Raw genomic sequence first — 13,474 nt, 5'->3', positions numbered from 1 at the left:
AAACGGCAACAAGAACATCAAACTCCAAACCCGTCCTCGTGCAAGAATCAAATGAGTGGTGGAAATGGCAACAAGAACAGGCGGTAACACAGAATATAAAACGTAAAACTGAAAGAGTCCAAATGAACTCCAGTCTAATCCATAAATCGTAGACACAGAACAATGAATTGCAAATAAAAGGAAACACAAATTTCATAGGTTAATTAATGTTTCGGGACAAGACTTTATTGTCGGTATGTTGGTGGATTGGTAATTCAACAAACAAACAGCTTTATTCAAATACCCACAAAGGGAACTTGACCAGATGGTATCAGCCTGCTGGTTTTTATTTTTGTCTTCATGCAGCATAAATTATAAAGGAGTGAAACAACAGTTGAATGTACAAACAAATACAGGCTCATGTTTAATACCTATGACATCACCCAGTGTTAATTATGCAGTAGGTAGTAAGTATTGCATGCAGATTTTCCCAGCATGCACACGTGTAGAGGATTCAGGGTTAAAAGATGTCAAGACCGCACCAAAAAATGATTAATGGAAATGAAACCAATAGCTTGGCAATAAACTGTTCATATCCGGTTAAAATTCATTATCACAAAGACTATTGGCTTGCACTGACCAATTTAAAAAATATACATCTACTTTGGGGAAAACAGTTGAGAATCAGAAATGTTTATCTTCAAAAAATGAATTGGAATCTCACCAAATGTTCAGGTCCCAGGTTAGAAGCATGGATTACCACACCAACGCCAGGCTGTCAGTACATAGAATGAGTTTGAATATATATGGAACAATGTTCAGGATCAAAGGTTATTGCTTTTATTGCTAAAGCTTTGATAATGACCTTTGGGCTTGTGTTCTGGCTGAAAGCACTATGAACATTCAGCCATTTTCAATTCCAAAAAGAGATTATGAGATAAAATTTACTTATTGCAGACAAAATGCTTCCTAATTAAGACGAATGTCCCAATGGAATGACAGTTTGCTCCACCTGCTCCAGAGTGGCCGTTGTTGCACTTTAGAACTGCACTCTGGAATGGATTCTGGGACGGGTTCTTCATCCTGCCAGTGAATATCAAACAGCATCCTTTGGGAACCAGCAGACAGTTTTCAGAAGCTTTCATCGTCACTCATGTCCCATATCTGGAAGAAGAAAGAAATTTACCTTGAATGTGAATGGAAGAACATGATCGTACTGTTGTGCAGTCCTGAACAGAAAGAAAGGAAACCCACCACACCGAGCCACAGAATATATATGTCAACAATTAAGCAAATGTTTACATTAATACTGTTGTTCTTCCCACATTCCCAGAGGCTGCCTTTTACCTACACGCAAAGTCCAATATACCAACTGGAGCAATGGTACACAGGGTTGATCATACCAGTGCCCCCAATTTCACTTGAAATGACATCTAACAAGAATTTATATTTTAATCATCTGTTCATCATTAGAATTGAAGTAATTCACCAGATCAACCACTTCCATTCCAGTTGTTACCCTCTACATCTCCCCCCCCCTCCTTTTCGCTTCTATACAATCATTAGGGTTATGATGACTTGTTTGCACTCAAGTCCTGTGGGTTACAAGGCAAGATTAATAGACTATGCCAGAGGTGGTGCTTGATGGATCAGGCAGGTGGGCTGTTCGAAATGTACTATACCTTGATGGCTGTTTATCCAAGCATCCCTGATGCTTTTTCTGTATTTTAAATGGCTTGAATGGGGTTACAAGTCAGGAGTTCACTAGTCGGAGAGTCTGTTAACATCGCTTCCCCCCAAGGAGACTTTGAGAATGTTCTTAAAGTATTTTCTCAGCTCTCCTGGAAGTCTTCAAGAGTGATGGAGTTCAGAGTGGTTTTTCGTCAGCCTGATGTTGTGCATGTGGTCCGTCTGCTGGGACTGGTTGAACTTTAATGCAGGTGATGTTGGCCTGGCAAAAGACGCAGGAAAGCTGAAGACACAGCATTTGCCTGAACATCTTCTCATATATACATTCTCTGATATTAGGAATCTGCTCAACATCTCTCTTGCATCTTTACTGGCTTTGGATAAGTGGCCAGTGGCCTGAGCTAAAAAGAGTGCCTTAGATGCTCTTATGATCTAATGATGGGAATGATTTGACAATTGCTGCTCTGTCCACAGTGGGTGGCAAGGTGGAGAGACGTCTCTACCAAAGAAGGTGTGAGGCCTTCCCTCTGCTAGCCTGCAAGTCACCCTTGGGCAAGGTGCAGTCCTTGCTTTGCCCTCCAATCAGAGTCACATGGCAGCAGGTGGTAGATGGTCCTATGAACAACCGGTGCATATCACAAGACAAGGTTATGCGACCACTAACACCAAGCAATCTCTGAAGAGTATTTATAATGGCTGGTGTCACCTGTTTTCTGAAGGCACTGGCCCAGAAGAAGGCAATGGCAAACCACTTGTGTAGAAAAATTTGCCGAGAACAATTATGGTCATGAGACCATGATCACCCATGTCATATGACATAACACATAATGATGGTGATGATGAATCTGTCCACCACTCTAGGAAAGTAACCTAGTTTCATTTTGATTAGTTCCCTGCAAGGACAGAACGTGGGGAGTTCAGACACACACTAAAGACAAGAATGGTCAGGATGGAAAACAGCTTCTTCCCTCAGGCCATTGGGCACTTGAACTTCCTGATAAACCGCATTTGTACTGTCACCAGATAATTTGTATTGTACCCTTCAATATTTAGTTTATGCACTTTATTTTGTTCAAAGGTTCAAATGTTCATTTTATTATTAAAATATATATATGTAGTATACAACTCTGAGATTTGTCTTCTCCAGATAGCCATGAAACAAAGAAAACCCCCTTCCCACACAATAACTAACAGATCACCCACATGTAAAATGGTAGCAAGAACATCAAACCCCATACCCCCCAACTCCCCTCCCTTGAAAAAAACTAACATACCGCCTACATGGAAAAATGGTAAAAAGAACATCAAAACCCCTCTCTCACACATAAAAAACTAGCAAATTGCCCACACAGAAAAACAGCAACAAGGACATCAAACCCCAACTCACAACCCCTTCCCTCAGACAAAAAACTAACATATTGCCCACTTGGAAAACTGCAGCAAAAACATCCAACCCCAAACTCCCAACATGCCAACTGGCAACAAGAAACACAGAAACCTGAAAGAGACCAATATGAACTACAGTTCACACCAATAATCACATAAATCTCTGAACTTCGATAACATTCTCTGACAGAATCGAGGAGAGCGGCCGCCTGAACACGGTGGCCTTCTGAGGATAGCGACTCAAACTCAGCGGCCTTCCAAGGACAGTGATCACTCAAACAGAGGGTGTGGCCTTCCAAGGAGAGCGATCGCTCGAATATTCACTCTCCTCCTCATTTTCCTAAGTGTTTCAATCTTCTTGATGCTTTAATCGGCGAGAAATGGAGTCGATCATGGCCTTTGAGTGCCTCGAGGCAGCTAGAGCTTGCAGTCCCCTCTGGGAATTTTGGCGGGGCAGAAGAAGCGCTAGATCACGCGATCAAACTTCAAACTGCAGGCCACAGGCTCCAACAGCTCCCGAGACACAGTTGAGATAAAAAGATGTAGAAGACGTTGAAAAAGGGCAACGATAATTTCCGTAGGCCATCTGGAAGATGTCACCCGAGGAGCCGTTGTTCACTAGCGCCATCTTGACAGAAACCTACCTCTGCGTAATTCATTTCTAGATTTAATTCTTACTTTCCTAAGTTACTGTGTGTTATATATACTACTGTGTTTTACACCCTATTCTGGAGAAACGTTGTCACATTTGACAGAATACATGTGTATAGTTAAATGACAATCGACTTGACATCACTTCCCAAGGTCTCTTAACATCTCTGATTAAGTTGGTGCCAATGAATAGATAATATTTGGCATCATTCTTGCAGTGTGTTAAATCTTACATATATCGGTTTACTAGATTTAAAGCTACTTCACAATTACACATTAATGCAAGTCTCTCGGCATTTGTAAAGTCGCTTCTTGAAAACTCCCCATTCTTCAGTACCGTCTGGAAATTTAACTAGCATGCTTTATCTCTCACTGAAGTGCTGTCCAGATCTTAGTACCACCTATTCATTTGGTAATAGTTGTTTTGTAAAGGGATTTTTTTTACTGAATTTAATTTGGAACAAAGTCAACATTACTGGTTGCAATAAATTCAACTAGCATACAATTAACAGATCACAAATGTATTCACTCATTGCATTGAAAGAATAGAGGCAGATACAAATGGCATCTGTGAGCAGCCAACTAATGTTCAAAACAGGAAATAAATTAGCTTAGAATTAATTCAGGATGAAGAAATCATTCAAAGTCTGCTTCCTGTCAAGAATTAAAAATAGTGAACAAGTTTAAGGTCCCGTAGAAAGATTGTGAATGGACATCATTCCACGTTAAACAAAGAAGGAATGCTCACATAAGGGATTAATACAAGGTGGTTTTGTGTTTTGAAAAGGCTGATGAATGCAGAAGTTCAGAACGTGATTACAACCTCATGCTTGGTGATCTCATCAGTTAACATTATGTGAATGTTTGTGCTGAGGAGGACGGTTCATTCCTCTGAAGCCATGCCACTTAATGGCTTGGGAGATTTTACTCTGATTGTTTCCCAAAGTTAGGCAGAGCAAATATGATTTTGAAATATGCTCTCAGAGAGACCCAACTAATAAGAGTCACTTTGTCTTCTGCTGGTGGGCTGGCCAGCACACAATGTTGCCCAGATCCATTTGGACTTTTAACGAGTCAGCTGGTCTTCTTTGTTGGTGCCACAGACTGCAGTCAAAAACTAAAAGGACCATTTATATTGGGCCAGGTTGTGGGAGTGAAGACCAAAAACAACAAACACTCTGCTGAATTCCCCCTTAAAATGCATCACGTCTCTTTCCAAAGCAGTGACGAGCACTGTCTAAAGGGAGAGGCGCGCACACTGTATTATACATATCATACCGTTATGAAATGCTTGGTATAGCCACAATTGAATAGTATCAGAAACACCAGAGATTCTGCAGATGCTGGAAACCTTGAGCAACACACACACGTACACAAAATGCTGGGAAACTCAGCGAGTCAGACAGTATCTATGGAGGGGAATAAACAGTTGACACTTTGGGCTGAGACCCAAGAGGCAGTCCTGATGAAGGGTCTCAGTATGAAATGTTGTCTGTTTATTCTCTTTCACAGACGCTGACTGAGTTACTGACTTCCTCCAGCACTGTGTGTGTACTGCTGGTGAACAGTATCACTGTGGGGTGTACCTGTACACACCAGAGTTCAGTGGTGGCAGCCACAGTTCAGGAAAACAGTGCTTTTGCCTAAAACCATCCCACTGCTATGTGGCCAGCAGCTTTAAGAGTTGGGTATAAGAACTAAAACAATGTAAAAGTCACTACAACTGCCTGCTTGAGAGACAGACCTTCAACCTTTGAAATATCAGTGTATATACTAGGAACATTTGAAGGCTCTGGGCCTCTATTCACTGGAATTCAGAAGAATGGGGGGGGGGGGTCTTCATTGAAACCTATCAAATGGTGAAAGCCTTGATAGAGTGGATGTGGCGAAGATGTTTTCTATGGCGGGGGGAGTCTAAGACCAGAGGACACATGGGCATCCTTTTAGAACGGAGATGAGGAATTTCTTTAGCCAGAGGATGGTGAATCAATGGAGTTCTTTGCCGCAAGTGGCTGTGCAGGCCAAGTCATTGGGTAGATTTAAGGCAAAGGTTGATGGATTCTTGATTAGTCAGGAGAAGGCAGGAGATTGGGCCTGAGAGGGGAAAATGGATCAGCCATGATGAAATGGTGGAGCAGACTCAATGGGCCAAATGGCCCAATTCTATTCCTAGGATTGGCCTAAAGGAGGCAGCCATACATGGGCAGGGCTTGAATCTTGTCAGGTTCAAATTGGAGCACAGATGTGGATGGAAGGTTTACTGTGTCCCTCCTTCCAGTTCCTTGATTATTTTTGCTTGCCCTCGCTTGTGGATTGATTCTGTCTTTAATGTTTTCCTGGTATCTGTACAATCACTAATTGTTCCTGTGAGCTACTTAACAGTAAACACATCTGTTATTTTCAGCCTGAGAGCCCAGACCTGATGACAGGTTATTTGTCTTTGCTCACGGTAGATAAGAAAAGGTTGCCCATCCCCCCCCCCCCCCACCCCCCCACATGGCCATCAGTGAGATATAACCTAGTTGAGGGGGTATTTGCTAGTCTGCTGACAGACAATCTCAGCGCACGTAAGGGAGTGTGTTTAAGTTCACGGGCATGTTGGCCTACTAAGAAAACATGAGTTGTGTATCAGGAGAAAGGCTAAACACCACACTGAAGTCATCACTTATTTTCAGAGGAAACGGGATTAACAAAATCCGCAGCTGCAGCTCATTTCTTTAAACTAACAACCCTATAATTTATTCTTTGTACATGAAGCACTGTTGGTGGTGCAGAGCCTTAAATCTTGAGCAGAGATTTTGTGCTTCCTATGCTGTGTTTACTGCCTGACACAGTACAATCAGCAGCAGACTTCAAAATACCCTGAACTGCTGAGGAAACCAAGCAGCCATATACCGAGTGTTCTTTTGGATTTGAAGTTACTCAGAATCCTTTCCTCATGTTATCTACACTTAAGGCCGTCATACAAATCATGCTTCTTGGAAGAAACAAAGTCTTCAGCCACATCTAGCACAGATGCGCTTGCACAAGTACATAAAAAGAACACCTCTACGGTTACTTTACAATTTTAAGACCAAATGTTTGGAAATGAGCCTAATGCAAAATGCTTTAGAGGTTAACGGTTATGATGAAGGGCAGACTGAAGCCTAACAGACACAAATGGCATCAAAGCAGCCTAGACTTAAAGGAAAGAATTACCGTAGATTCCGGATTTTAAGCCGCTACTTTTTTCCCACATTTTGAACAGCTTTGAACTTTGCGGCCAATAATCCGGAGCGGCTAATGCATTTTTTTTTCATGCCGCCTCGTAAACATTTTGCCTCGTAACAGTAGACCAATAAAATTGATGAGTAGTTCACAGAGGTCCAATGAAATTGTACGATAAATCAAGCGCACTTTCACAATTAAATTATTGTAAATCAGTCATTTGTACTCACCCTCATCAACATGGAAAACACTCGAAGCATTGTGCTACCTACCCTCTTAGTTTAAACTATATTTGTTTTCTGTACTACATCGCGGGATGCTATGACGACACACCCGGTTTCGCGGCGTCTTGTGGGAAAATGCCGTTTGCGATGAAACGGAAAGGAGGGGGTCGAGCGGCGGAGCGGCTTTGGATCTGAGCGAAATCTGCTTTTAAATGCCGTTTGCGATGAAACGGAAAGGAGGGGGGGAGCGGATTCCGCGAGCGGCTTTGGATCTGAGCGAAATCTGCTTTTAAATGCCGTTTGCGATGAAACGGAAAGGAGGGGGGGAGCGGCATTACGCGAGCGGCTTTGGATCCGAGCGAACTCTGCTTTTAAGTTAAAGGTATCAATAACTTTTCCTGGTAGGCTGCAGTATATATATTTTTTACCAGTCGTTAGGAGATATTGGAATGTTGTTCAGTAAAGAAGTATACGCAACGTATATTTAAAAGTAGCCGCGTACGGGCACGGTTCGAAAAAAAGCATTTGCAATATGTATTTGTTTTTGTTACCATATGGATTTAATTAAAAGTTAAAAAAATCCTCACGTGTAATATCTTTCTGTGTAAATATCTCATATTACAACGTGGGACACCTGCGGCCGAAAATCCGGTGCGGCCTAAAATCCGGTGCGGCCTTTACATTTAAAAAAATGATTTTATTTCTAAAATTAGTGCCAGCGGCTAAAAATCAGGTGCGCTCTGTAGTCCGGAATCTACGGTAATGCTTTTGTTAGGTAGCACACCTGGGGGGGGGGGGGGAACAGACATTATTTTGCTGAAGGGACTGACAGGTAAGGTTTGTAAATCAGGAACACCGCTTCTGATAAAGAAGACATGACCCATACAAACACAACAGAATAATAGCACACACCTGCCATTAGCTTTGAAGATGCAGAGGCTTTATTTTGATATGTTATGATTTCAGATGAAATGTTAGAAATGGTGCTGATAAGTTTCTGAACCAAAACTTAATTTATTTGAACTACTCAAAATGACATTACTGATCTTACAGATGTGTTGAATTGTATTCAATTACCGTCATGACACATACGGATAAAAAACAATAGTTATGATTGCATTATTGATATTTGAGCTCTTGAAATATCCACCAAATAAACACAAGAGATTTGAGATCAATGAGGTGAAAATCTTGTGCTGTACTGTGCAAAAGTCTTAGGCACATGTAAAAAAATTCTGTAAAGCGAAGAGGCTTTCAAAAATACCGAAATGAAAAGTTTCTAAATATCAAAAATTTACTAAAAAACCAGTAAACAGGAACAAACTAAATCAAATCAATATTTGGTGTGACCACTCCTTGCCTTTAAAACTGCATTAATTCTCTTAGGTACACTGTTGTGAAGTTGTATAAGAAAATCAGCTGATAGGTTTTTCCAAGCATCTTGTTGGATTTGCCACAGTTTTTCCGCAGACTTTGGCTGCCTTGCTTGCTTCTTTCTCTCCAGGTAATCTGAGATAGCCTCAACGATTTTGAGATCAGGGCTCTGTGGAGTCCATGTCATCTGAAACCATATAAAAATCTAGGGTGCCTAAGACTTGCACAGTACTGTATGTATATCGCAAATTTACACTTTTAATCAAGATAAATGTGCTGAGGCATGAATGAAATAGGCTCTGCACTGAAGGAGAAGAGAATGTGATTAAAAAGTCGGGACAGAGGGAACAAGATGGAGGTAATTTGTAAACGTGGAGTTAATTCAACATTGAATGATGCTAAATACCAAGGAAAGGTGATGTTAGAATCTAGTGTGCAGTGTTTTATGGCAGGATATAATCCAATATCAACTATTTAGTTCAAGGAGGTTAAAACTTATCCAAGGATGGATGTCAAACCAACAAACTACTGGCAAAGAAGGTAACAGAAAGGGAAGAAAGGTAGTGGGGAAGTAAATTTGAGCACTGTCAGCCTATATGTGCAGTGCCATCATTATGAACGGATAATTCTGCCAAGATTTGGGAATGTAAAGAAGGAAGGTGCGTGAGAGCAAGAATGGATTCCTGGAGGATAATAGCTTTAGAGTTGTTGGAAACCACTGCTTTTTTAAAAATAATACTTTTTATAAGCTTTGTACTTTTTACAAACTCATGTATTTTTCACACCTACTGCCAGAGAGTAGTATAGCGGCTAAACTAACGGTTTATCGCCTCTCTCTTTTTTCCATTGTCTGAGTATTAGCACATTAACCACGTGATGTACGGTAATTGTTTTAATTATGTAGCCTATTAACTAATTTAACACCATCTAAGGAATTTTCTTTATCTTAGCGAGAGAAATAATAGATTTTTCAGAAGCACCATTTCTTTATTCCTTTGACTTACATCCCTGAGCATGATTTTCCCTATTAGCATCATTTCTCAGCTCGCCTTTTCTGACTCCCAGAAGAACCCCAAGGATTAGACATTAAACAGAGATCCAACAGAGTAAGAAGGGATATCCTTTTAAAAAAAAAGACAGACTCACTTGAAAGTGTGGGCAAGTAAGTGATATTTTGCAAAGGCCAGTCCTGCGGAGCTGAATACTGACAGTGTAATGCTGATTGATTTCTTGATTAAATGCTTTGAAGATGGAGAAAGATTAAAGAAAACAAGGAGGGATAATGCACTGAAGTCATAGATACGGAGACGTGAAAATCTGTAGATGCTGGAAATCCGAGCAATGCACACAAAATGCTGGAGGAACTCAGCAGGTCAGGCAGCGTCTATGGAAAAAAGTATACAGTCGACATTTCGGGCCGAGACCCTTCATCAAGACTGGAGGGAAAGACGAGAAGTTAGATCAAGAAGGTGGGGGGAAGGGAGGAAGAAGTATAAGGTGGTAGGTGAAACTGGGAGAGGGGATGGGGTGAAGTAAAGAGCTGGGAAGCTGATGGGTGAAAGAGATAAAGGGCTGGAGAAGGGGGAATCTAATAGGACAGTGTAGGAGACCATGTAAGCAGGGAAGGGGAGGAGCACCAGACATAGGTGATGGGCAGGAAAAAGATAAGGTGAGAGAGGGAAATGGGAATGGGAATGGTGAAGGGGGGGGCATATACTGGAAGTTCGAGAAATCGAGGCTCATGCTGTCAAGAGGCTGCACAGACAAAACATAAGGTATTGCTACTCCAACCTGAGCGTGGTTCATCGCGACAGTAGAAGAGGCCGTGGACTGACATGTCAGAATGGGAACGGGACGCAGAATCGAAGTGGGTGGCAGATATGGACAATGACTTCAGTTTGGATGATTTTGGTGCTGTGGACAGAAGTCAGATTGCACTAACTCAGACAGGGAGTTGTCGAAGAGACAGAGACAAATTAGGGAGGTAATATTACATAAAAGCAGCATAGAAGAAAATGGGGAATGTAGAAAATGTAGACTCTAAATTGCACTGTTTTGAGGAACTGTGTGATGATGGTGGTTGTAAAACAGAGGACAAGAACTCCTGAAGTGAAAGATTCATTTAAATCGTTCACTAAAATTGGAGGCAGAAATGTAACCAGTATTGTTAAAAGAAGTGGAACAAGAGGACAAAGGGATAGTGTCAATAAATAAGCTCAGAAGACAGAGAGGAGAACGGGGAAAAAAAACTGGATGAGAAAAGGATTCTGAGGTATGTAGGTCTTCAAAAAAAAGGGCCCTTTGTTGATATGGTGTCACCTGATAAGCAGCAAACTAAAATAGAAAAACTAGTTTGTTTGTTCATTTGTCATGTGCCATGTCGTATGACGTAGGTGATCATGGTCTTTCCATGACCATGGTTGTTCTTGGTAAATGTTACTATAGAAGAGGTTTGCCATTCCCTTCTTCTGGGCAGTGTCTTTATAAGACAGGTGACCTCAGCCAGTGTCAATACTCTTCAGAGAATGTCTGCCTGGCATTACTGGTTGTCTAACCAGGACTTGTGATATGCACCAGCTGCTAATACAACCATCCACCAGCTGCTCCCATGGCCTCACCTGACCCTGATTGAGGGGACAGGTACTACACCTTGCCCAACGGTGACCTCCAGCCTAGTGGAGGGAAGGAGCGCCTCACACCTCCTTTGGTAGAGACGTATCTCCACCCTGCCACACAAGAAAAACTAGAAGGGTTCAAAATAGATTCAGCAGGTAGTAATATTTTGCAACAAGTACTATCTAGCAAAGTTAGTTAAGTGTAACACTGATAAACTGTACAGGAGATTCGGTACACAATGGAGCTGAAATAAATTAAACAGTTAATTGTTAATTAAGGTCAAAGCTTGATGCTTTTAGGGTAAATCTTAGGAATGGGTATAATACAGGCTGAAGGGAAGGAAAACAATGCGCTCTGACAGATACTGGTGGTTGTGATGTCTTTCGGGTTGGTCACTAATGCTTTCTAACTAGTTTGAAACATATCAAGATCTCAAGGCAAGAGCCTCAGCTTTATAGGGTAAGGTAGTGGAATCAATGAGGCAGATATGTTATGTAGGACTAGATGTAAATATCCCTTGTTTGCATCCTGAGAAATGCTGCCTAGACTCTGCAGGGTAGCCAAGTGAGCGGTGGCATCTTCTGGGTTATCAAGTGGGCGCCCTCTTTCCTCAGTGTTTCGCTGACAGGCTCACGACACTTCCAAAAGGTTCAGCAGAGAATCCCGGTGTCCCAGGCTCACCCCCTAGATGCAATTCACTCACTTGGGGGCCCAAATGGAATCCTTTCTCTTCATCCAGAGCCACTGACTACCCTTTCCAGCAGCTCAGGAGAGGTCTTTGACTGCTCGTCGGTGTGTCTTCCCTCACACTCCCAACTCCCGGAGTAGGCTTGATGTTGATGTGGCTACAAATCCTCTGCAGCCTGTTTCGACCGGTCGCACCCTTGCTTTCCAGCCACGTTGCTGCACCTCGGCTGCAAGCTCAGCATACCTCAGCTTCTTGCACTCGTAGGCCTCCTCCACTGCATCTTCAGCAGAAATTTGAAAATGGGACAAGGAAGCAGGCAAGTGGATAGAACAATGGAAGATGAAGGAAAAAATCTGGGAATATTAGTGGACACATCACCATTTGTATGCAATCAACAGGCTAATGGAACCACTGTCAAAACAGAAGACTATTTCAAAGATGGAAGTGATCAAGCCTTGTGGTGTTCAGGTCAGACTGAATGTTAAACAGAGTGTCCAGTCCTATATCCTGAGAAACAGTGGGGATATTCAAACAAATTGAGGTCATGGGGAGAAAGGTGGCTGAAGCGTCCAGGTTATAAGCATTTCGGCCTAGAAAGCTCAGGAGAGTTGGGTGCTGGAGGTATAAGTGATTGTTAAAGGTGAACCAGAACATTTATTTAAATTATATGGTTCTCCTCAGGGACGTGAGTTTAGCCCACTGCACTTCTCTCTTTACAACCATGACTGTGTGCTTGGCACAGCTCTAATGCCATCTATAAATGTGCCGACAACACAACTGTTGTTGGCAGAATTTCAGATGGTGACGTGAGAGCACACAGGAGCGAGATATATCAGCTAGTTGAGTGGGGTCGCAGTAACAACCTTGCACTCAGTGTCAGTAAGACCAAGGAACTGACAGTGGACTTCAGAAAGATTAAGACGAAGGAATATACACGGGTCCTCATAGAGGAGTTGGAAATGGAAAGGGTGAGCAATTTCAAGTTCCTGGGTATCAATATCTCTGAGGATCTATCCCGGACCCAACATAATGATGCAGCTACAAAGAAGGCACGACAGCAGCTATATTTTGTTTAGGAATTTGAGGAGATCTGGTATGTCACCTCAAACACTCGCAAATTTCTACAGACGTGCCACGGAGAGCATTCTAACTGGCTGCATCATCGTCTGATATGGGGGTTGGGCTAGTATCCAGGACATTTTCTAGGAGCAATGCCCCCAGAATGCAACATCCCTCATTAAGGACCCTCCATCACCCAGGTCATGCCTTGTCCTCATTGCTACCATCAGGAAGGAGGTACAGAAACCTGAAGGCACACACTCAATGATTAAGAAACATATATTATTATTTTTACTGTAGTTCACAGTTTTTATCTATTATTACGTTTTGCATTGTACTGTTGCCGCAAAGACTACAAATTTCATGATATGTGCCCGATATATTAAACCTGATTCCGATTCTGATGACTGAAAATTTATCCCCCAGTGCTGTCAACAGCCTTTCAGTGAATACAAAATAGGCCGAATAACCTTCCTGATGTATAATTATCCTTTATCCTTGTGTGAAAGGGTATATACTCTATACAGCTTTATCACTGCCCATCGCAGAGCATACGCTTCTCAACGTATTTACCATAATTACCGCATGCTGCCCAGTGAAG

General features: G+C 42.0%; 1 protein-coding gene across 1 annotated transcript in view; it reads right to left on the bottom strand.

The window, feature by feature from the left end:
• Positions 1-203: 203 nt before the first annotated feature.
• The window catches only part of atg7 (ATG7 autophagy related 7 homolog (S. cerevisiae)), a 178,819-nt gene continuing 165,548 nt past the window's right edge, over positions 204-13,474 (bottom strand). Inside the window, exon 16 of the mRNA XM_073072952.1 lies at positions 204-1,143. Coding sequence (XP_072929053.1) covers positions 1,111-1,143 — 33 coding nt within the window. The 3' untranslated portion in view covers positions 204-1,110. The remainder of the gene's footprint in view (positions 1,144-13,474) is intronic.

Source organism: Hemitrygon akajei, chromosome 19 (genome assembly GCF_048418815.1).
Source record: "Hemitrygon akajei chromosome 19, sHemAka1.3, whole genome shotgun sequence".
Classification (NCBI taxonomy): Eukaryota; Metazoa; Chordata; class Chondrichthyes; order Myliobatiformes; family Dasyatidae; genus Hemitrygon; species Hemitrygon akajei.
Note: the sequence above shows the minus strand (reverse complement) of the source record. Positions and strands in the feature narration are given on the sequence as shown.